Raw genomic sequence first — 24879 nt, 5'->3', positions numbered from 1 at the left:
AAAAAAAAAACTCTTATTAAATTTCAATTTTCTTCAAAGCATCAATTTTAAAGCATCCAATCTTTGGTTTTATCTTTTTCTTATAATGTTCCATTTAGAAATGTTATTAAAGTCAAAGCTTGTTGAATTCGTCACCTACTGCTTAATTGCTTGAATGATTATGCCTTTAATCATATTTTAATATTATAGTGTTGGAGTCTAAACAAACCATTTCTTAGCCGTCCACAATGATTCAATTTGGAATATATTTTTTAATTTGGTAGAAGGTGCAATAGGAAGAGATTTAAAGAAAAGAAATAATAATTATATATTTTTGTCTTGTTGAATATTTGAAAATGAAATCAAAGCCACGTGGGTCCACGTAAAACAATCTCTCTTGTTTACTTCTAGTTCAAGTCTTTCCGAGTTACCTCTACCCCATTTCACTCACAATTTCTCTGTTTTTGCAAGTCAGAAGCCATGTCTGTTATCGGAGAAGCTGCTCTAGCTGCGTTCTTTGAAGTGTTGTTCAGTAAGTTAGCCTCTGCTGAATTTCTCAACGCTGTCACTGAGAAACAAGTTGGCCAGGAGCTCAAGAAGTGGAAAAAGATATTGCCCGGTATTCAAGCAGTGCTAGATGATGCCGAGGAGAAGCACATGAAGGATGGGCATGTGAAGAGATGGTTGGCCGAGCTCCAAGTCTTGGCGTACGATGCGGATGATGTATTGGATGAGTTTGCTACTGAAGCTTTGAGACGCAAGTTGACCAGGGAGCATCAAGACAGCTCAAGTAAGTTACAAAAGCTCCTTCCTACTTGCATTCCTAGGTTCAGCCTATGCCATAATTCCTCATCTGATAATGAAATTATGTACAAGATAAAAGAGATCACCACTAGATTTGAAGATTTGGCAGAACGAAAGAGTGCCTTGGCTTTGAGTGAAAATGGTGGTGGGAGGCCTAAACGAGTAACAGAAAGGCCGCCAACCACTTCCTTGGTAACTGAAACTCAAGTCTATGGCCGGGCAAATGACAAAGAAGCAATCTTTGAATTGATTTTAAATAGGAATGTTGGTGAAATTTGTGTGATTCCCATCGTTGGCATGGGGGGGATTGGCAAGACAACTCTTGCTAAGCTTGTCTACAATGATAGTCGTGCAAATAATTATTTTGATCTTAAAGCATGGGTGTGTGTTTCTGAAATTTTTGATATCATGGATATAACAAAATCAATTTTGCTATCAGTTGGTCCTGAATATGGTATTGATCAATATGATTTGAATAAGCTTCAAACAAAATTGAAGAAAAAGCTGTCTGGAAAAAAACTACTCCTCATTTTGGATGATCTTTGGCATCAAATCTATAATGATTGGGTTGATCTACTAGCCCCCTTTGGAATAGGAACTACAATTATTGTGACAACACGTGATCAAAGTGTTTCTTCAATGGCAAGAACTATCCCCATTGAACACAAGCTGCAAAAGTTGTCTGATGAAGATTGCCTTTCTATATTATCTCACCATGCTTTAGGAGCAAAAGATTTCAGTAGGCATCTGAACTTAGAAGAAATTGGTGGAAAGATTGTGAAGAAGTGCAAGGGCTTGCCTTTGGCAGCTAAGACCATTGGAGGCCTTCTGAAGAATAAGGTGGACCTTGATGTATGGAAATATATACTAGAAAGTGAGATTTGGAATATTTCAGAAGAGAAGAGTGATATAATTCCAGCCTTACGACTAAGCTATCATCATCTTCCTCCACATCTAAAGCGATGTTTTGCTTACTGTGCCATACTCCCCAAAGACTATGAATTTACTGAAACAGAAATTGTCTGGTTATGGATGGCAGAAGGCTATCTAAGAATGGAAGCTGTGCAGCAAAATGAAGATTTGGGTCAAGAGATTTTTCAAGAACTTGTATCGAGGTCATTTTTTGAAATATCCAATGACGATAAGTCTAAATATGTAATGCATGATCTGATTAATGATTTGGCTCAATCAATTGCTAAAGAAATATGCTTCAGAGTGGAGAGTGACAAGGAATTGAACATTTCCAATCATGCTCGCCACTCATCTTACATTAGTGGTGAGACTGATGGAATTAAAAAATTCCGAGTCTTTTATGGAAAGAAGTATTTAAGAACCTTCCTACCGTTGCATATGTCACATAAAAGGCAGCACTATATATCTAATCAAGTTCTCAATGATTTGTTGCCAAAATTGAAATACTTGAGGGTGCTTTCTTTACAATGGTATCACTTGACCATGTTACCTAATGTTATTGGAGATTTGGTACATTTACGTTATCTCAATTTTTCTCACACTCCAATCACAACTCTACCAGATTCAATATGCAAGCTTTATAATTTAGAGACCTTGATTTTGCGAGAGTGTTATCATCTTAAGGAGTTTCCTTCAAAAATGAGATTTTTAATTAACCTAAGGCATCTTGATATTATTGGTGCAAATCACTAAAAAGGATGCCAATGGGAATTGGTGAGCTAACCAGTCTCCAAACATTGACAAGATTTTTTTTGAGTCAAGATAATGGCCTTCAGATAAGGGAGATGGAGAATTTGTCTAATCTTAAGGGTGAACTTCGTATTTCAGGATTGGAGAATGTTGTCAAAGCTCAAGATGCATCAGCAGCTATGTTATGTAACAAGTCAAATATTTGTGATTTAACTTTGAATTGGGACTTCCATGATGTTTTTGCAGTAGAAGAAATTCAAATTCATAAGGACGTGTTGAATTCACTCCGACCTCATATAATGCTGGAAAGGCTCACCATTGAATATTATAGAGGTGATACATTCCCAGATTGGATGGGACATCCTTCATTTGAAAAGCTATCACATTTGTATTTGCATCACTGTGCAAATTGTACATCATTACCGGCAATTGGAAGATTACCATTGCTAAAATCCCTTTCTATCAAGGGGATGCGTAAGGTGACTACTGTGGATTCTAACTTTTTTGGAAAAAATGTGTCGATTGCATTTCCAATACTAGAGGAATTATTTTTTGATGGCATGCCCGAATGGAAGGAATGGGATCCTTGTGAAGTTGATGAACATGTGAAAAACTTCCAACACCTTCGCCTGCTTTCTGTTTCAGATTGTCCCAAGTTGTTAGAAAGTTTACCTACTCGTCTTCCTTTCTTGGAGGAACTAGTGATTATTGGATGTCAACAACTGAGAAGTCTAGCTACTTGTCCTCCTTCATTGAAGAAACTTGAGGTTCGTGAATGTGGGCAATTGGTAGTTTCACTCCCTAGCCTTCCAATGTTGTGCAACTTAAGAATTGATGGGTGCCAAGAGGTGGTGGTTACAAGTTGTACAATTTTTAGCTCAATCATGAAAAATGTCTCCCTTTCAAAAATTTCGAAATTCACAAGTCCACTGGATATGATGTTCGGGTTAAGAAAAGCAGAATCTCTTTACATAGGTAAATGTGAGGAGCTAATTTCTTCATGGCAGAATCAAGAAGGATCCTCAGCACATCCGTGGCCTCTTCGCTTTCTGGAAATTCAGAATTGTTCACAACTTGCTTCAATAGGGGTTGAGGACGAAAAGGAAGAGCAGATTCAACTGGGAATCCCTCGCAATATTGAAGATCTGAGCATAAAAGATTGTGATAGGCTAGAAAGCCTATCAGAAAGCCTGCACAGCTACACATCCCTTACGGTGCTACAAATTGAAAGATGCCCAAGACTGATTTCATTTTCAACTGGAAACTTGCCTCCAAATTTGAGGAGTTTAACCATTTTCAGTTGTGAGAATTTGCAGTACTTGTTGGATGAAAGAGAAAATGTCAACAACAACAGCACATTTCTTCTAGAGAAATTGTATATTTATAATTGTAAGTCATTGATATCTTTATTCGCAAGGGGTGAGTTACCATTACAGGTTGTAAGGTTAACCATTTTAAAGTGTGAGAATTTGCAGTACTTGCAAGATGAAAGAGAAAACATCGGCATAGAGCAATTGGATATTCAAGACTGTAAGTCTTTGATATCTTTGTGCACTAAGGGCAAGTTTCCTATAGGGCTGAAATACCTCCACATCAGAAATTGCCGATCGCTAGAATTTATTGCACATGAAATTCAAGACAACTCTTCTCTTGAACAGATGATTATCAGCCTTTGTGAAAATTTTAGATCTTTGCCGCATGGATTGGACAAGCTCAACCATCTTGAGGAGATTTTTATTGGTAATTGTCCAAATCTGATATCCTTCCCGGGAAGTGGATTGTTAACCCCTAAACTCAGAAAGCTCCATCTTTCTAAGTGTGAAAAGCTCGAGGCCTTACCCAACTGCATGCACAACATCGTCTCTCTCGAAGAATTCTTGATATTTAAATGTGCGAGTGTGGTATCTTTCCCAGAAGAGGGGCTCCCTACCAATCTCATCTCACTTGCAATCTTGCAACCCATTATCTGCAAGTCAGTAATCGAGTGGGGTTTGCACAAACTCACCTCTCTTAAGCATTTCTCCATCAATGGTGCTTCTCTAGATGTGGCGTCATTCCCTTTTGAAGAAATGCTTCTACCCCCCTCTCTCACCTCTTTCACCATCATAGATTTTCCCAATCTTGAAATTTTGTCCCCCAAGGGCTTTCAAAATCTCACCTCTCTCGAATCATTGCGAGTCCAAGATTGCCCCAAGCTCAAATTCCTTCCAAGGAAGGAAATGTTTCCCTCTCTTTTGAAACTAGAAATTTCTAGTTGTCCATTGCTGAAACAACGATGCAATAGGGATGGAGGACAAGAGTGGCCCAATATTGCCCACGTGCCTTACATTGGAATGGATAATTTTTTCAGCATATATTGAGAAAAGCCAAATTTGAAATGGATTGTGTTCGTAAACGGAAGGTTCATCCAGAAATCAGGTATATATGTCACTTGAAATTATATATTAATTTTCATAAATATTCCTTTTATGTCAAGAACATACATTAAGTCCAAGTGTTCAAGTCTTCTATTTTCTTGATTACTATAGGTTCGTTAGTTCAATACTGTTTACAAATCTAAATAAAGAGAATTGAGTTTGAGTAGCTTAATACTTTTTCAAGTCAAGTTCAATAAGAGGACACTATGTAAGGACTTCTCCTCTTAGACTAATCTATTTATGCAGTACAATTCAATAAGAGGAACTTTATCCACCGAGTTAGACTTAGATGTCATTTGATCAGATTACAAAATGAAATGCAATGTTCTTTCCAAATCAATATCAAATTGTTTTCGTTTTTCATGAGATGATTTTGTCTACTATAAAGCCTTTCCCAGTATAAATAACATGTTAGTTTTTACCTATTTCCTCTTAAGTATTTCAACCTTGTGCTTCGAAATTTATGTCTAATTATGTTTTATTGTCAATAATATAAGTCTCACAGGATCTGAACCCAGATATCTTATAAGCACTTGGGACCATGCTAGGGGCTGGTTCTAGTTGGTTTACTACAATTGGCTCTTCTGCTACTGAAGTTATTTCTTGTATTTTGTTATAACATAGGATTGTTGTGGGAGAGGGGATACAAACCTGGGTCTTTGAGCAGGGATACATGCACTTTACCATTGGGCCAAATATGCAAGTGCCAGTTATTTCTTGTTACAAGTTATTTCTGTTATGGAATGACTAAATATTTTCCTTTCTGCTTATAGGGCCTACTGAAGGACAATGACAATGGTAGTAAATATTGGGGCATATGGTGGTGACTTTGGAGATTCTCCCAATGATTTAAATTTTTACTTGAATGGCCTTACATGGCCAGGTCAAACTCCTCATCCTTCCTTACATGGTATCCGACTTCAATTTTATATTTGTAATGTACCGAAGCACTTTTCTCTTTAAGATAATATTTGTATTTCAGTTATCTGATTGCATCACCACTTATAAGCTCAATTACTGTTTGCAGAGGTTAAACATGTCTATCAGCCAATCAAGGTTTCTCTAAGGGAAAGGATGATTAAGGTACTTGATTTTCTTTTTCCAGTTTCTGCATGCTTGTGAATTTGTCTGTTTTTAGCATCTAGTTAACTTGGCAGATAAAGAACACTAATTTATATGAGACAACAGAAGAAATGGAGATCAAATGGGCTGCTCATGGGGATGGGCTGTTATGATATACAATGGAAGTCTGGTCCATGGTATCCTCTATGGGCTTTCTTTGACGCTGAAGAAATATTTTTAACAATGACTGCTAAGCTTTTGTACTCCAAACAGTGGGTTGAAGCTGGCATGTTGTTTCATCTGCACAAGTCCAGTTGCCTGCCAAAAGAGATATTGTTCCTCATGTAACTTCTCTTCTATTTCTTTTCTTTTTTGGTGTTAGGTATTATTCTGAAATTCTGAATCGGCTGATCTTTTACTTTTGAGCTTTTCAGATCATCAAAACAGAAGATGATGTCCTTTCGATTGAATTTCTTGAGGATAATATCAGAATTAGCCGGCAGATGGTATGGGAGATTACAATGAATGTCAAAACTGAAAGTCTTGACAACTGGAAGGTAGTCTAAGCCTGTGGCCTTTCCTAAATTGCCCACTTTTGTTTTAATGTTTTCTTGTTTCCTAAAGTAGCAGACAAATGGCAATAAAGCAAGCCTTGCCTTGCATCTTGTAAATCAAATTATTTTCGCAATGTCTTTTCTCCTTTACAAATGCTTTGAGATTTTCATTGTTTTACAGGTGTATCTTGACCACAAGCACATGAGTATAGGCAGAGACAATAGCTTTAATACTAAAATGTATAACTGCACCGGTGTTTATTATTTAACTAAATGATGTATTTATCCTTCATTTTTCAGGCACTTTGAGAGGCTCAGTGCTAACTTAATTTTGATTTTATCCTGATATGTGAAGATGAGAAGTGTTTAGCGTGGTTGAAAGGCAAAAGAGCATAATTGAAGAATACACCTCCTCATGGTTTTTATCCTCTTACTCTGTTTTTGAACTCTATTTTAATTTCAATCATTGATTCTTTCGTTTCTTTTTTCAATAAGATTGCTTTCATTTGATTTGCATATGCCGGAATCTGAACAATGATAAAGAGCACAAAGTACAACACCAGGGTACTTTCCAGCAAGCTGCTCATCTATAATGTCCAGATTGATTTAAAGGGTGAATGATAGTTGCTAATCTTGCAGGTAGAAATTTGTAGAACAATGAAATGGGCAAATGCTTTACATATTTTAGTTGTCCTATATAACTTCCTCTTGGTTGTGTGCTTCAAGGCAGTTCAAATGCTTTATGCTTATATATATTTTCATCACAGGGATTCAGCTTTTATGGATATGTGAAAATGAGAACTGTTTGATGCCGTTGAGGGAAAAAGAGCAAAATGAAAGAATGCACCTCCTAATGGTGTGTCAATTTAAATATCCTCTTACTCTGTTTAATAACTCTATTTTTAATTTCAATCATTGATTCTTATATAATAACAATGCTTTATTTTATTTGTACATGCATGAATCTGAAGAACAATAAAGAGCAGAAAGTATAAACTTCAACCTCTGCATGAAATTTACTAACCATACAGACACAACTATTTAGAAGTAGTTTTCATTGAGGAGACAGTAAAAAAAGATGCATTAACAATGGAACCAATTGCTTCTGATTGAACTACTTTATTAGATTTTGAGCTTTATAAAGAAGAAGGTCAGACCTTTCTTTGATTGTGCAGGCAGCCGAGCAGATTGTATTCTACTGTGGTATCATACTAATTTAATTTAGCAATCAGGTATATAATATGTAATTTCTCTTTTGATTTCAATTTAGCTGCACTTAACCTCAAGAGATGTGAAAGGAAAAACAAGGGAAAAAAAGAACAGACAAAAAAAGAAAGATTTTGCAAATCAAATAAAACATTTGACCTGGTATCAATGGGTAACTGAATGTTTTGCTAAGGATACTTGTCATGACATGTAAGGTATTCTTCATATTACTTTCTTGTTAAAACTTGTAAGATATTCTTATGATTTATTTTGCAGGCATGCTTGGAGTCTAAATCATCAGTGACAAAATATCACCTTCTACATCTGGAAGTCTGAGTAATTCCTGTCTCTCCTATCGATTTGTTTTATGCTTTTGCATGAAAATGACATTAATCAGGACCTTCATTCTGGGATTCGAAAGATGAAAAGTGATATGTTTGTTATTTTCAGGCAATCTGGGGGTTGCATGATTTGTGGGACAATGTTGATGGTAAGATGCTATTTAACTTCTATTTCAAGTTTTGTTACTCAAATGACATTCTAGAAACCAGTTCTTTACTGAAACAGAGTGTAATTACTCAAATTACCACTTATGTACTCATCATAATCATTGCTTGCTTGGAAATAGCAATAATTATGATTTGCATCTGAAATTGTGATGTTTATTGCATTCATTTTGTAGGTAGCATTCATCTGAAATAGCAATAATTATGATTGGAGTAGCATGCTAATTCTATTTACAGATTAGGTAGTTCCAATCTTTTACATTTTTTGTACGTGACTAAAATGAAAGTCCTTGACCATTAACATGAAGATTCCTTATGGGTATACAGGCCTTTCAGAAGGAGTTGAGCTAAAATTACTGGACCTCCATATTGATTTGGCTTTCTGGCCTATGAAAAGGCTATGAAAACTAAACTTTTGAAGTTGGAATCGTCACGTCTTCATCCAAGGACCTATCCAGACTCCACGGTCATGCCAGTAGTCAATCTGTGAATCTGATCTTTCACATTCAAGCAAGATCAAAGTTGTTGTTCTGTTATCACTGTAAAAAGAGAAGCTTCTCAGTTGGAATATGATTGCAAACTTCAGAGTGGTAACCCTCAAAACTGCTAGCTTAGAAAACTTCTATACCTACTAAGACATTTTGGTTGACTTACAGCTCAGTTTACAATCCTGGTAAAGACTTTAATCCTTACTTCAACTCAGCACTTCGCCAGAGAAAGTCTGATGAATTGGCTGAGGGAATCTCAAACAGCTTGTTCCCTAAGTTCTCCAACTTCCACACTATGACCTGTTTCATAGCCAGAGCTACAACCAATTCATGACAGAAATTGCAATTGCTGATAAAATATTCTCAAATCAGTGTGGAGAGGTCTGTTCTTTCTCCAACAATCTATATTTGTCAGATTCAACTCGTAGTTTTACAAACTCTTGCTTGAATGGCCTCATTACAAACTTTTCTCTTTAAGGTCATATCTCTATTTCAGTTTTCATTTTGCATTGTCCGTGACACACTCGATTACTGTTTGCAGATGTTTAAGTATACAAGCTTATCAACCAATCAAGGTTTCAGTAGGCTGGGTAAACAGAATTAAGGTACTCACATTTTTATTCATTTTTTTACATTCTAACAACGCAATCTGTTTCTAACTAGTTAAAATTTCACTAGGCAAATACTGAACAACGCTAATTTGTTCGGGACAACAGTAATACAGCAGTGGAGCTGAGGAAGGTTGTGAACTTGGATGTGGAGTTCCCTGTCTTACCTTGATATAACCCCAGATAAATTACGATTAAGAATGGAAGGTTGGTCCATGTTATCCTCTATGAGCTTCCTCTGCTGCTGAAGTAATCCTTTTAAGGATTACTGCTAAGCTTTGATTACTCATAACAATGGGTTGAAGCTGGTCATGTCATTCCACCTGCACAATTCCAGTTGCCTGCCAAAGAGATACTTCACTAGCAATGCATGGGAAGTTACAAGATATTTGAAGAAGATGAAATTCCAGCTTCATAACTTATTGCTGATAAAGACAAGTGTGATGAATCTTATTTGAATCTGGTGTATTAGAATAATTATTTTTCCACAGCTTTTGTTGCTAGAAAGCAAAGCCCAATTTGCTGTTCTTCCCTTCATTTCTTGTCATTTTACATCCTTAACTGCTCCTTGGGTTGTAGAAAATGTTTTTCAGTTTTCATCTCTATTTTATATTGCAAATGATAAATTAAATAAAGGTAATAACTAAGTTTTTTTTTACTTTCTATAAAATTAGATGTTTTTAAAAATGATTTTCCAACTTTTAAAATTTTTTTTTTGCATATTTTCAAATTTAATTGCTTACCTTATCTTATGTTGGTAGTCATGGGGTTGGTGAAGGCTTAAAACAGTTTTGGACTCTCAATGGGGATGAACTGGTTGTAGTGTATGTGAACGAAGCCATAAGATGGAATACTGCTAGCCAAATTGAAATTTAATCTGCAGCTCTTCATCATATTGTTCATTGGCCATATCCTTACAAGTAGTAATTTTTTTTTAATCTATTAGAGGATACAATAGGAAGCCATTTAAAAAAATAAAAATGTAATTATTTTATCTAATTAAATATTTGAAAATTATGTATATTTTATCTAATAAAAATGAACATAAAAAAATTTACCCTTTAAAAATGTAGCTAGACTCCAATTTACTTTGGAATATTAAAATAAAATTAAAACTTGTTGGATTCTTCGTCCTATACTTAATATTCCTACATTCCGATTTTCCAATCATTCTCAATGCGGCATCTTAAACATCTAGGACAGGCTAAAACATATCACTCCAGCAACCATGCATAGGGAAGTTCGATCCTTAAAATATTCTCAATATCGCTGTACACAGACAAATAAAAGTGATCACCAATTCAATTAATCCTGACTAACTTTTCACCCCTAGCTCCACCCTTTTCTGTATTTTCTCTACTTCCATTTCCTCCAATTTTCTTGCAAGAACGCAACCATGTCTTTCTTTGACGCCCTGTCCGCTATACGAGAAGTTGTTGTCTCCAAGGTCTTCGACTTTCTCATAGACAAGTTGGTCTCTTCTGACTTCCTGCAATTTGCTACCGAAGAGAAGATCCACCTGGAGGTCGAGAAGTTAAGGACGGAATTGCTGGAGATTCGTGCAGTGCTGGATGATGCTGAGGAGAGGCAGCTAAAAGATGAGTCTGTGAAAATCTGGTTGTCCAACCTCCAAAACTTGGCATACGACGTGGACGACATTTTGGACGAGATTGCAACCGACATCTCGATGCGCAATTTGATGATGGAACGTCGAGGTAGCTCAAGTAAGAAACCCAGACTCATGATTTCTGATTCATACAACGCTGTTATGTTTAACAGGGACATGATGTCCAAGATAAATGATGTCACTGCCAGATTGAAAGATTTAGAACCACAGACAAAAAAGTTGCAGAAGAGAACGAGAGACTACCGTAGATCCAAAAGGATAGAAGAACGGCCGCAGCCTACTTCTGTGGAGATCGAAACTCATGTTTATGGTAGAGACAAAGACAAGGAGACAATACTCGAATTGCTCTTCAAGAGTGATGATGAACGAAATTTTGTGATTCCCATCGTTGGCATGGGAGGGGTTGGTAAGACAACCTTGGCCCAACTTGTTTACAATGATGCTAGTATCCAAAATCATTTTGACCTCAAAGCATGGGTTTGTGTTTCTGATGATTTTGATGTCACAAGAATAACGAAAGCAATTTTGGAATCAGTTGGTTCTGTGTCAGGCAATGGCAATGAATTGACTTCACTTCAAGAAAAATTAAAGAATGCATTGTCAGAGAAAATTTTTTTGATTGTTTTGGATGATGTCTGGAATGAGGATTATAATAAGTGGACCATTCTCCAATCTCCTTTTCTAAAAAGGACTCCAGGAAGCAAAATTATTGTGACAACACGAAATCTTGTTGTTTCAAATACAATGGGTGCTTCTCATGCTCAATTTTTAGAACTTTTATCAGAGGATGATTGTTTATCTATATTTGCGCAACATGCATTAGGAGCAACAAATTTTAGAAAACATCCGAACCTAAAAGCAGTTGCTGAGAAAATAGTGAGAAAGTGCAATGGTTTGCCTCTGGCTGCCAAAACCATCGGAGGCTTGTTACGTACTAATGTTGAACATGATGCTTGGAAAAATATATTAGAGAGCGAGATATGGCAATTATCAGAACATCAATGTGGTATAATTCCAGCTCTACAATTAAGTTACCATCATCTTCCTCCGCATTTGAGACGATGCTTCGCGTATTGCTCCATATTTCCTAAGGATTATGAGTTTGAAGAAGAAGAGATAATTTTGTTATGGAAGGCAGAAGGTTTTCTACAAGAAGCACGAGACAGACAACGTGTTGAAGATTTGGGTCACCGGTACTTTAGAAATCTACTATCAAGGTCTCTTTTGCAAATATCCAGCAAAGATAATTCTCGATTTGTTATGCATGACCTCATTCATGATCTGGCTCAATCAGTTGCTGGAGAAATATGCTTTAGAATAGAGGGTGATAAGCAAATTTCAAAGCAGGCTCGCCACTTATCTTACGTTGCTGATGAGTGTGATGGCATCAAAAAGTTTGAAGGCGTTTGGGAAGCAAAGTATTTGCGAACCTTTTTGCCATTGAGGTTGTCAAGTTATGGTAATGGCTTTGTAACCAGCAATGTTCTAACATGTTTGTTGCCAGGTTTGAGATTCTTAAGGGTGCTTTCTTTGAAAGGGTATAAGATCGAAGTGTTGCCAGATTTTATAGGAGATTTAAAACACTTACGCCACCTAGATATTTCTCGCACCTTTATTAGAAGCTTACCTGAGTCAATAAGTACCCTCTATAATTTAGAAACCCTTTTGTTAAGGAGGTGTGAGCACCTCGTGAAGCTACCTTCAGAGATGGAAAACTTAGTGAACCTATGTCATCTTGATATCACTGATGCAATTAGATTACAAGGCATGCCAAGTAATTTTGGTACATTGACTAATCTTCAAACACTTTCTAATTTTGTCGTCGGTAAAAGAAAGGGATATCAAATAAGGGAGCTAAAGGATTTAACCAATCTCAAGGGTCAACTTTGTATTTCTGGGTTAGAAAATGTTATTGAAACTCAAGATGCATGTGGGGCTAAGTTACAAGAGAAGATGGGACTCGATGGGTTAGAATTGAAATGGTGTAGCTGCTTTGGTAATGCAACAGAAGAAGTTGAGAAAAAGGTGTTGGATTCGCTTCGACCTTCTAAAAAGCTTAAGAAGCTCACCATTATGGGCTATTGTGGTGACACATTGGCAAAATGGGTAGGAGATTCTTCGTTCAATAATTTACTATCTTTATCCCTCATAAATTGTCTAAATTGCATGTCATTGCCATCAATTGGGAAATTGCCATTGTTGAAAGAAGTATGCATCCAGGGATTGCATAATGTAATTAGTGTTGGACTCGAGTTCTTAGGAGAAAACACACCAAATGCATTTTCATCATTGGAGATTTTACGATTTGGATACATGCTTAACTGGGAGAATTGGGAAGTTGATGATGAAGCCATGAAATTTTCGAAACTTCGAGAGCTCCATATTTGCTATTGCTCCGAACTGTTGGGAAGTATACCGGAATCGCTTCCTGCATTGGAGAAACTTGTGATTAAAAGCTGTGAGAAATTGGAAATTTCAATTTCAAGCTTTCCAAAGCTTTCAGAATTAGAAATTGATGAATGCGAGAAGGTAGTATATAAAGGGTTTGCAGATCATAGTTCATTACAAAAAGTCTTTTTTTCAAACATTCCCAAGTTTACTTGTACAAGAGAATGTTTGAGGTTAGGATCAATAAGAGTGGAATCCCTTAAGATTCTTAGATGTGAAGAGTTGTTCTCTTCGCGAGAGAACAATTGGGGATTGTTAACTCAGTCAATGTCCCTTGGTAATTTGACAATTAGAGGCTGTGCGCAACTTTTATCCATAGGGGTAGAAGGGGAAAGAGAAGAATTGATGCAATTGAAGATCCCTTACAGCATTGAACATATGGTAGTAGAGGATTGTGAAAAGCTAGAAAAGATATCAACAACCTTGCAGTCCTTCACGTCGCTTAGGGTGCTAGTGCTCGAGTCTTGCCCGAAACTGATTTCGCTTTCAAAGAGCAATTTGCCTTTGAGCCTGAATAGGCTGAGGATTTGGTTTTGTCATAATTTACGCTGTTTGTTGGATGAGGGAGAGAATATCAACATCGACAGTGCATTTCTTCTTGAGCACTTGAATATTTTAGGTTGTTCATCTCTTGTATCTTTGTCATCAAGAGGTCAGTTACCTAGAGGGCTAAAAGAATTGCAAATAGAGAATTGTCCAAAGCTAGAATCAATAGCCCAAGAAATTCAACAAAATGCTGCTCTTGAATGTATTCTTATCTCTGATTGTGATAAGATTAATTATTTACCTCAAGGTTTGAACAGGCTCTGCCATCTCCAGAAGATTAACATAGAATGTACAAATTTGGTTTCCTTTCCAGAAATTGGTTTGCCCGCCACAAACCTCAAAGTGCTCTACCTCTCAAATTGTACAAATCTCCAAGATCTACCCCATGGTATATACAACCTCAACTGTCTAGAAGAATTAAGAATAAGAAATTGCCCAAGTTTGACATCCTCCCCGGAAGAAGGCATTCCTACCACTCTCAAATCACTCCACATCGAAGGACCCAATATTTATAAGCTGCTAACTGAGTGGGGATTGCATAAACTCACTTCTCTCAAATCTCTCTCCATAAAAAATGGGTGTCCAGATGCAGTGTCGTTTCCGCAAGAAAAGATAGGAATGATGCTACCCTGCTCTCTCACCACTCTAGAAATCTGTGATTTTCCAAAACTAGAAATCCTATCCTCCAATGGCTTTCAGAACCTCACCTCCTTAGAGAGTTTGGTTGTCAAAGACTGCCTAAACCTCAAATCACTACCGGAAAAGGGCAAGCTTTCTTCGCTTTTGATGCTAGATATTAGTCGATGTGCAGTGCTAAGAGAACGGTGTGAAAAGGATAAAGGACCAGAGTGGTCCAAAATAGCCCACATACCTTGTTTCCATTATGAGTCTGATGATGCTTCAGAATATGATGATTCAGGGGATGGATATTATTCAGAGGATGCTTTTGGTTCAGATGATGATGCTTCAGAATATTATGATTCAGGGGATGGTTATTATTCGGAGGATGCTTCTGGTTCAGATGATGATGCTTCAGAACATTATGAGGCAGGGGATGGTTCTAATTCAGAAGATTGTGATTTAGGGGATGATTATAATTCAGAGGATGATTCTGGTTCAGATGATTATGATTCACAGGATGGTGCTTCAGAAAATAATTCTGCAGAGCAACAAAATTGAAAGCAAAAAAATCAAAGTTGCAGGTATAACGATTTGGAATTGATTATAACTGCTATAAAATTTTATTACAATTATAGTGTTAATTACATCTTCAAATGTATACACTATAGAGAAAAAAAACACTTTCATTTTAGTCCATCTTTTACATCTTTGATCTTCAGACCATTAGTTTTTGGAGGTTCGTGGTCTTCTAGTTTGTTGCATTAATTGAAAAATTTTAGAATTTTCTCAATTATTTTTGCAGGATACGATAATAACCATGGTCTTATGAACAAAATGCTTGTTATCTGCTGAGAGTAAAACTACAAGTAGCAGAAAGGGAGTTAAACGTTTGTTATCTAGTTTGTTATGCTTGTTATGATAGTCTTCTTAATGCCGATTACTGTACTGGAGCAGAGGTAATTTGTGATTTCTTGTGTTTGTGAATTTCCGTGAAAAGTTAAATCCAGGCATTTCACTTTGACTAACTAAATCATTTTGGAATATTGTTTTACATGTTTTGGTTTCTTCTATATCTTAATTGGATGCGTAATTATAGAGGGCTATATGATCCGTCATTGCAACTTTTTAAGACACCCTCATTGTTTGTTCTTGCAGTGTCCCTGTAGTCAATTGTGAGATAACAGGCTATACACTCTGATTCAAGATAGTCCACATGCTTTATGCATACATGGATGAAAGACTGATTTACAATTTTGAAGGTGGAAAACAACAACCATTTCATCTCATGGAAAGGAAGAGGGCACAAGCAAAGAGTACTCTATACCTCCTTCCATTTGTTTTATTCAATAATCTCCATTAATTTATATATCAATAATACTTGTCCATTGCTAACAGAATGATGCAAAAGCGATAAAGAGGAAAACTGGTCCAACATAGGCAACATGCCTCTTGTCCAAATTGATGGTAGATTCATATGTTACATAGAAGAATGTTTGTCCCAGGTATGACAATTCAGAAATAACATTTAGAATTTTATAAGGACATTGTTTCAGAATTATGATCTTGCAGGTAGGTGGTAAAATCTAACCCGACCAGAGGAACCCAACCATAACACGATTATATAGTAAAATAGTCTAATCAGTATCTGAATTGAGTTGATCATACAAAACTTAAACTCAAAATAACTCGAAAGTGAAGTGACCCAAAATAATCGGACATTTGTGATGACCTGTGCATGAATTGACCTGAAACTACCCAACCTACTCAATTGCCACCTATAATCTTGCATATGAAAATCAGTGTAAAAAATGAAATCACCAAGGACCAATTGTTGCACATGTTACTAAGAAGGTTGAGTCTATTTAGATGTAAAATCAAAAAGCTGAAATTGTTCATATACTCATCTATGATCCAGAGAAGTCAGATTGAAAGCTGTTTAATCTCTAAAAATTAAAGGGGAGACGGAGGGATTAGAAATTTACATCATCCTCTGTTTATACTCAAGGTCAGGTATTTCAATTGGGAAAAGCTTTTTTACTTTTCTTCATAACAGATTTTGAATTTCGAAAGCCAATGTTGTTCATCTTACTTTCACGTTGAAACTTATATGATACTCTCATTATTCATTTTTCAGGCTTGCAAGAAAAAACTGAGAATTTTCTGTATACAGGCATTGAGGGAGGTTGCAGAATGTGCGAGACACTGTAGATGGTAAGAAGCTAGTTTAATTTAGTATTCAGGTATTTTAGCTTCTCGTTTCTTTTTTCAACGCCCAAGCTTTTGCACTAAATCATCTTTTCCTGCTATAGTTTTCCTTTGTATTCAATCCATGCTGTAGATTGAAGCTGTCAATAACTCTCATTCTTTTGTAGACCTTCAGATGGTTTTTCATCTTGATGATTGGACTGGATAACTTTCGGAGACATGATATATCCATGGTTTCAAGCATATTAAACCACTTAGAAGATAACCAGGTAACTAAATACTGAGATCTTTCTTTGTGATTTTTGGTAGCATGGAGATGCCAATAATTATGACTAGCATCTGGAATTTGAGTTTCAGAAAACGTATCTCAATTAATCTTGATGTTTTCGAATTGATTTTGTGGGCACTGTGCATGGTCCACAAGCTACAATTGGTGAGACAAAGATCACTAACTCAAGTTAGAGATCAGTTTCAAATCTAAACAATATTTATAAATTTTGTTCCACCTGGTTTGAACTTGAGTAAATCAAAATACCAAACCATTAATTCTGCTTCTAGAAATGCAGGCACATATGATATTTTGTTTTTACCTATTTCTCAGTTCTCTAAGTTTTGCATCTTTTAGTTTCCTACTGTAGTTGTATGTGTGTGGTTGTTTGATTGTTGCCACATGTTAAAGCGACCCCTATTTCATGGTTTATTCCACCATTTCTTAACATCTGATGTGTTTTATGTTCTTTTGGTATGTAGTGTGAGAAGCTGTACGACCTATGACACAATCATCTTGGTACTTTGCTAACTCAATTTACAGATCAGATATTCGAAGGCTGAAATTGAACGTATATTCATCCATGATCCACATTAGTACAATTCAAAGTTCTCTCATCCCTGGAAAAGGAAGGGTAATAGGATCAGAAGTTTTGCATCTTCCTTCCTCATAATGAAACCCGGGTATGTCAATATAATATTCAATTTCTATTATAATACCAGGGTTCTTTATTTTACTTTCATGGAAAATTTTACTAACTGATATATTTATTCTTCATTTTTCAGGCGTTCTGAGAGGCTAAATGCTAACTCAGTTTGATTTTAGAAATGAGGTACTTTACAGCAAGCTACTCATCTATTATGTCCAGATTGATTTAAAGTGCAAACGATAGCTATTAATCCTGTAGGTAGAAGTTTGTAGAACAATGAATGGGCAAATGCTTTATGCTTATATTTATATTTTCATCTCAGGGATTCACCCATTGAAAGAATACACCTCCTCATGGTGCGTAAATGATATGTGAAAATGAGAACTGTTTGATGCTGTTGTAAGGAAAAAGAGCATAATGAAAGAATACACCTCCTCATGGTGTGTAAATATACAAATCCTCTTACTTTGTTTTTTAACTCTATTTTTAATTTCAATCCTTTGATTCTTATTTAATAACAAATGCTTTATTTTATTTGTACATACAGGAATCTGAGCAACAATAAAGAGCACGAAGTATAAACTTCAACCTCTGCATGAGATTTACTAACCATACAAACACAACCATTTAGAAGTAGCTTTCATTGAGGAGACAGTAAAAAAAGATGCATTAACATTGGAATCAATTGCTGGTGGAGCACTTGTCTTCTCCTTCATTTTATATTGTACAGATCACAGCGGACAGTTGATGCACATAGATTAGGATCGGACCTTAATTTTTAGTTGTCAGTGGCCGCTAATGCTGCCCTTCTTTTTGTCACGGGGCATATTTTTTTTTTTAATTTTTATGGTTTCCATCTCTTTGAGCAGCCACCAAATTTTTTGGCTGGCTTTCTTAATGTAATTGTTCAAGTTTACACACCCATACCAGGTCTCTAATGCCACGGTAGTCTTTGGTCATTTAGACAAGAGACTTGAAATGGCATACCAGTATTGAGGTTGAATAAATTCACTTTTCAAAAAAAAAAAAAAAATGGAACCAATTGCTTCTGATTGAACTATTGTATTAGATTTTTTTTCTTTTATAAATTTCTGTTACTGTAACTTCATTTAAAATCTGTTGATTTATGTTCATTCTAAACTTTCAGATTACTGATAAATAGAGCATTATGATCCACTGTTGCAAATTCATTTCATGGTTTAGAAGATGGTCACTTATCTATAATCAAATTGGAGGCCAGGTGACTAAATACTACTACTATTTTGCTTCATGTCATTTTTGTTAAGATTATACGAGCATTGATTTCAAAAAATGACATTTCCCTGTTATTACTGCAGGTATGCAAGTCTTCCATTAAGGTGGTGATCATGGTAGCATGCTAACTGAATGTTCTGCTAAGGATACTTGGCCAAAAGGAAAAGAAAGAAAAGAATAGAAAATGTGAACAAAAGAAAAGAAAGAAAGATGTTGCAAGTCAAATAGAACAATTGTCCTGGTATCAATGGTTAACTGAATGTTCTGCTAAGGATACTTGGAATGACAAAGTATCACCTTGACAAAGTACACTTGGAAGTCTGAGTAATTCATGTCTCTCCTGTCGATTTGTTTTATGTTTTTTGCATGAATATGAAATTAATCAGGACCTTCATTTTGAGATTGGAACGATGAAAAGTGTTATGTTTGTTGTTTGTAGGCACACTGGGAGGTTGCATGCTTTGTGCGACGATGTTGATGGTAAGCTGCTATTTAATTCTTATTTCAAGTTTTGGATTTCAAGGACATTCGAGAAGCCACTTCTGTACTGAAACATTGTGTAAAGATGGAAAATAAAGAAAGAAAATGGAAATAACCAACTGGAAAAATAACTGCAAAATTTAAGCTTGAGAAGGACTGTCATTCCTTAATACTGCATATCTGCAGGGGAAAAAGCGTAACTCCATAATTGGCTTAATGCATAAGTTTGATAGTGCAGCACAGATATTGTTTCTCACCAGGGATACGACATGTGTCTAATTGTGATGATTTTTGCTATTCATTTCATAGATAGTATTCAGGGTTAAGAGATAGTGATTGGAGTAGCAAGTTAATTAATTCAGTTTAGAGATCAGGTATTATTTCCAATTTTTACATATTTTGTACTTGACCAAACTGAAAGTGCTAGACCATTAACATGCAGATTCCTTATGGAAATACAGGCCTTTCACAACATGAGGTTGAGATAAAATTACTGGACCTCCATGTTGACTTGGCTTCTGTCGTATAAAAGGCTAGTTAAGGAGAGGTCAGTTCTTTCTTCCTCCAAGAACCTATAATGTCAAATTCAACGCCTAATTTTATAAACTTTTGCTTGAATGGCCTCATTACATGGCCAAGTAGAACTCCTCATCCCGCATTAATTCCCCTATTTGGATATTAATATTTTTTGTACCAAACCACTTTTCTCTTTAAGATCGTCTGCTTATTTCAATTTTCATTTTGCATCACCAATGATGCCTTGAGTACTGTTTGCAGAAAGTACAAAATCTCATTAGCCAATCAAGGTTTCAGTAGGCTCGAGAAACAGAATTAAGGTACTCACATTTTTATTCAGTTTTTTACATCCTAAAATTGCAATTTGTTTCTAACTAGTTAAAATATCAGTAGGCAGATAATGAAGAACACTAATTGGTTTGAGACAATAAGAATTCAGGAATGGAGCAGGGGATGGGTGTGAACTTGGATGTGGGGTTCCCTGTCTTGCCTTGATATAACCACAGAGAAATTACGATTAAGAATGGAAGGTTGATCCACGTTATCCTCTATGAGCTTCCTCTGATGCTGAAGAAATACTTTTAACAATTATTGCTAAGCGTTGATTACTTCAAACAATGGGTTGAAGCGGGTCATGTCATTCTATCTGCACAATTCGAGTTGCCTGCCAAAAGAGATACTTTACTAGCAACGCAGGGGAAGCTTAAATTCAAAAGTGAAGAAGATAAAATCCCAGCTTCATAACGTATTGCTGATAAAGACAAATCTGATGAATCTAATTAACTTCACATACTTGTACTAGTGCAATATCTTTTAAGTATTCCATCACTCAGTACTATCCAAAATTCCATTTGTTATGTCAATTTTTTCTTGGTATATCAGAGTAATCATGTTCCCACCACTTTTGTTGCTAGAAAGCAAAGCCCAATTTGTTCTTGTGTTTTTCTTGTTGTTTTACATACTTTACTGCTCCTTGAGTTGTAGAAAATTTGAGGTTATCTGCAGTTGTTAAGTTTTACAATTTTTTAGATTTGAGGTTAATCATTTGATTTAAGAAATGAAAATTTGAGTTTTTTTTCTCTCGTTTTAGAGAAGAGAATTTTGAAATTTCTTATGTAATTTTGTTTCAATAAACATGGAGTAAAAAAAGTGATTACTATTTTTTTATTACACTAGAAAGGGGTTATTATTCATCGGCCCTGTGCTTACTCAGAATTAGCCGGCAGAAGTATAGAAAACTACTTCATTTATTAGCAAGAGTAGTTATTATTTCTATGAAGAAAACAAGCTTAAAAATCAAACTTTTTTCTACACAGGCCATATTTATGAGAAATGGTAATCATAAGATCCTTTTCGATATAGGCCATACCCTTTTTTCATATACATACCATATGTACATACACACAATACATGTCAAATTTCCAATGAATTGAACGTGTCTTAAGGCTTAGATTTCTGGATGTCTTGCTCATCTTTACGCAAATCTCATTCCTTCCACTTATCTATCAACCAATGTGACCTTGTCATATTATGTTTTTTTATTGTTTAACTCATTGGATAGTGTATAATCCCCAGCTTAAAAAACAGAGTTCAAATCCCTTTCTCCCTTTGAAAAAAAAAAACCCCTAGATACACGACAAGTATCTGACTCCGATTGTGCCATACTCTTTCTCTATCAGGTTGTGTCCCATCACTGCAGGTACCTCTAGCCATAACATTCACAAAATTGAGTCCATCCTCTTGTGTTTGCTGGTAACCTTCCAAAGGTTAGGAATCGAGAGAATGTATCTAGTTGCTAATAAAGTGCTTTCATTGACTTTTCCTTTTCCTTTTTATGTAAGAATGATAATTAGGTTGCTTATGACTTTTCATTAGTAATTATTTCTACTTGTAGTTTGGGAGGCATAGCAAACGAAATGCACTATCAAATTATATATATACTTGCAAATTAGGATTTGAGTTCCACATTGAAATTGTTTGATCAATTTATTTGTTTCCTTTTGTATATGATCCTTGTGTACTTTTACTTGGAAATTTAGATCAAATAATCGATAGATTAGGAACTAAAATGAAAGCTTAGTCTTACAATCCATTTAAGCCATCTCATAGCATGCTCTTTGTTAAAGCATCATGTCTTTATTGACTTTTGATAAAGTGAAGTAGAATAATTGTGAAGTATGAGCTGGAGCACTTCTGGTTGTGGCAATTATTAAGTCTGTAGGTCCAACCGTGGGGACTGGGGAGGGCTAGCTGCCAAAGAGTCTCCGACTCTAAACATGATGCCTCCATTTTATACGTTTCTTTTACTCTAATAAATCAAGCTTCGGACGAAATTGGATATGCAGTTTCCATGTTTCAGCTTTTTTCCAATGTAGAAATCACCAAGAAAAGGGGCTTTGTGGGAATCAAATTCATACATAAATTCTACCTTGCTTTCTAACTTAAGAGTCGTGTGGTTCCATCCTAAAATATTCCTGAATTTCTCTGCTTTTTACTTCCACTTCAAGTCTTTCACAGTTACCTCTACTCCATTTCACACTCAATTTCTGATAAAAAAAAGATTTATTTTTGTTAATACAACAAATATTTGAATGATTAGCATTGAAAATAAATTAGTTAGTACATTTTATTACGTTATTTAAAAAATATGAAAGTGTTAACGTACAAAAGTATTACCTCTCATATATTGACACGTAGGCATAATGTGTTACAATGTATTACATTTTATTAGAATCTGTTGGCAATGTTTCATATCAATAAAATATCTTGGCTAAATGCTTTAATTGGGGTTAAACGTTTGGATATCTTTTCAATTAAGGGTCAAATGTTTTAATTGTAACAATTAAGAGTCAAATATTTCAATTGTAATAATTAAAGGTCAAACATTTTTTATTTTTTATAATTAAGGGTTAAGTTGATAAGTGAATAGAAATTGTATCACGCGCGACAGAAAATCAGTTGAGTTGATGACATGGCAACTGATTTGGAAATAATTGTTACATATTATGTTGAAAATATAGTTGTTATATGCCATATTGAAAATTTAATTGTTACATATTATATTGAAAAATGCAGTTGCTACACATGATGTTGAAATTTTAATTGTAAGGAGACCAAAAACGTGTAGTCTTTAATTGTTACAATTGAATTATTTAGCCCTAAATTGACCAAAAGCTAAAAATTTTAAACCCAAATTGAGTATTAGTCAAATATCTTTCCATGTGAAAATTTTGGAGCAAATAAGTTGCTTCAACTTTTAGAAGGATGCTAGAAATTACTTTTTTTATTAGATAGCATTAACATAAATGGACATATTGTATAAATTTTACTATTCTATTTAACATGGTATATTAAATTTATCATTCATCTTTAAATGGACATAAATTTATCATTATACTTTCTAATTTAATTTAAAATGATAAAAAATTAAAATATTTTATATAACATTCCTTTATTGATAATATTTAATTATATTTTAATAAATTAAAAGTTACGGTAATAAAAATTACATCCTTTTAAAAATAAAAGATAAATTTGATCTACCTATCTAAATTTACAGTAATAAAAATTAAATACAAATATTTTCATAGAAAAAATGCTAAAATGTCCAATTATCCAATTATTTATAAAAAATAAAAAATTATAAAATTATTATATTTATTATTGATGCTATTTGTGAGTAATCAAACAATTGAATTTTCTTAGCATTATCCATATTCATGGTTCATGAAATGTTAGGGTTAAAAATCTAATTTTTTTAGATAAATTACCCCACCTTTTAAGATTTGACATTAATTCATCTCATTAATTCATCTCGAGTCCAATATTAATATTCAAAATGAACACTTCATTTCAAAATCTTAAACACAAATATTAAAAAAATTATTAAACTACACATAAGATAAAAAATTTAATTTGTTTACAAGAATAATACATTTTCAGTAACACAATACCACTTCTCCTATTAGTGGTATTTCCTTTTTGGGTACAACTAATTATTGATATTTAAATCAAATTTATTGTTGTTAAATGCTAAAATTTAACCATTTTTAGTGGTCACTAAAAAATGAAAAATACATTGTGGAGTGAAGGGGAAGATGAACAATGAAATGACACCACATTTTACACTAAAAAGACTATATTTTCTTGTGAGACTCGTGACTTTTGAAAGGACATTCAACCGACACAACGAAGGCAAGGAAACTACAAAAAGAAAAAAAATGGTAATTTGAGTTTTTTTCTCTCGTTTTAGAGAAGAGTAAAAAAAAAGTGATTACTATTTTTCTATTACGTTAGAAAGTGATCATTATTCATTGGCCATGTGCTTACAGTATTAGAATTAGCCAGTAGAAGTGTAGAAAACTACTTCATTTACAGTAAAAGAAAAGAACAAGACGGCACAACATTGAGAAACTTTCTCAGGGTTTTTTCTATTCAATCAATGCTTAATGAGCAGAAATATACATACAGTGTTTAAACAGTAAGGTAAAGAAGAAAAATCATAATAATTACATTCAACTAACTTAACAGAAAATTAAAGAAAAGGTTAATAAATCTCCTCAGTGAAATGGTGCTTTTCCAACTTCATATGCTTTGCATACTCTTTTTTTAAAACGGTGAGCTTTACTTGTCTCTTTTTATTCTCTGGTTTTTCCATCCCTCACCCACAACTAGAGTGTTCTTATCCTGCCATTCAATGAAGAAGGCTTAGGATTGAGCTTATTCCTCGTGATCTTTCTAATACTCCCCTTCAAAATGACATATGAATGTTATGAACATTCATCTTGCTTAGAAGATTGTAAAACTACCTTGGTGTTAATGCCTTAGTGAACATGTCTGCGAGTTGCAAATTGGTTGACATGTACATTGGTTTAATTATACCTTCAAGCACCTTCTTTCTAATGAAATGACAATCTAACTCAATGTGCTTGGTCCTCTCATGGAAGACTGGATTCTTGTTGATGTGTATTGCTGATTGA

General features: G+C 34.9%; 3 protein-coding genes and 1 pseudogene across 5 annotated transcripts; all 4 read left to right on the top strand.

The window, feature by feature from the left end:
- The first annotated feature begins 344 nt into the window (after nt 1–344).
- Nucleotides 345–2478, top strand: LOC148760492 (putative disease resistance RPP13-like protein 1; annotated as a pseudogene).
- Nucleotides 2479–2540: 62 nt separating this feature from the next.
- LOC148760491 (putative disease resistance protein At3g14460) lies at nt 2541–4805 on the top strand. The gene has a single exon (XM_088810510.1). The coding sequence runs from the start codon at nt 2541–2543 to the stop codon at nt 4803–4805; it is 2265 nt and encodes a 754-aa protein (XP_088666636.1).
- An 834-nt stretch (nt 4806–5639) lies between these two features.
- Nucleotides 5640–9823, top strand: LOC148760490 (uncharacterized). 2 transcript variants are annotated; one of them, XR_016023195.1, is made up of 12 exons: nt 5640–5772; nt 5890–5945; nt 6051–6268; nt 6359–6481; nt 6779–6896; nt 7022–7117; nt 7246–7334; nt 7961–8020; nt 8135–8174; nt 8518–9059; nt 9220–9283; nt 9357–9823. XR_016023195.1 is itself a non-coding variant. In XM_088802702.1 (4 exons), exons 1-4 carry the CDS (start codon nt 5652–5654, stop codon nt 6447–6449), a joined length of 486 nt encoding a protein of 161 aa, XP_088658828.1. In that variant the 5' UTR covers nt 5640–5651; the 3' UTR covers nt 6450–6600. The 2 variants fall into 2 exon arrangements, 1 of the variants encoding a protein (XP_088658828.1); XM_088802702.1 differs by lacking the exons at nt 6779–6896; nt 7022–7117; nt 7246–7334; ... (3 more) ...; nt 9220–9283; nt 9357–9823 and having other exon boundaries at nt 6359–6600.
- An 858-nt stretch (nt 9824–10681) lies between these two features.
- On the top strand, nt 10682–20867 carry LOC148760489 (putative disease resistance RPP13-like protein 1). 2 transcript variants are annotated; one of them, XR_016028835.1, is made up of 12 exons: nt 16448–16533; nt 16663–16739; nt 16901–17002; nt 17484–17684; nt 17787–17833; nt 17973–18090; nt 18198–18890; nt 18988–19228; nt 19344–19384; nt 19827–19931; nt 20162–20220; nt 20291–20867. XR_016028835.1 is itself a non-coding variant. In XM_088810633.1 (2 exons), exon 1 carries the CDS (start codon nt 10683–10685, stop codon nt 15084–15086), a length of 4404 nt encoding a protein of 1467 aa, XP_088666759.1. In that variant the 5' UTR covers nt 10682; the 3' UTR covers nt 15087–15109; nt 15331–15628. The 2 variants fall into 2 exon arrangements, 1 of the variants encoding a protein (XP_088666759.1); XM_088810633.1 differs by lacking the exons at nt 16448–16533; nt 16663–16739; nt 16901–17002; ... (7 more) ...; nt 20162–20220; nt 20291–20867 and adding exons at nt 10682–15109; nt 15331–15628.
- The last annotated feature ends 4012 nt before the right edge of the window (nt 20868–24879 follow it).

The sequence above is a fragment of the Theobroma cacao genome, chromosome 10 (genome assembly GCF_053813885.1).
Source record: "Theobroma cacao isolate CCN51 chromosome 10, ASM5381388v1, whole genome shotgun sequence".
Taxonomy (NCBI): domain Eukaryota; kingdom Viridiplantae; phylum Streptophyta; class Magnoliopsida; order Malvales; family Malvaceae; genus Theobroma; species Theobroma cacao.
Note: the sequence above shows the minus strand (reverse complement) of the source record. Positions and strands in the feature narration are given on the sequence as shown.

Excerpts from the sequence above, each read along its gene's own strand:
- LOC148760490 (XM_088802702.1), top strand. The coding sequence starts at position 5,652 with ATGACAATGGTAGTAAATATTGGGGCATATGGTGGTGACTTTGGAGAT. Across the intron at positions 5,773-5,889 it reads TCCTCATCCTTCCTTACATG|AGGTTAAACATGTCTATCAG; the intron begins GTATCCGACTTC and ends TACTGTTTGCAG. Across the intron at positions 6,269-6,358 it reads AAAGAGATATTGTTCCTCAT|ATCATCAAAACAGAAGATGA; the intron begins GTAACTTCTCTT and ends TGAGCTTTTCAG.
- LOC148760491 (XM_088810510.1), top strand. The coding sequence starts at position 2,541 with ATGGAGAATTTGTCTAATCTTAAGGGTGAACTTCGTATTTCAGGATTG.
- LOC148760489 (XM_088810633.1), top strand. The coding sequence starts at position 10,683 with ATGTCTTTCTTTGACGCCCTGTCCGCTATACGAGAAGTTGTTGTCTCC.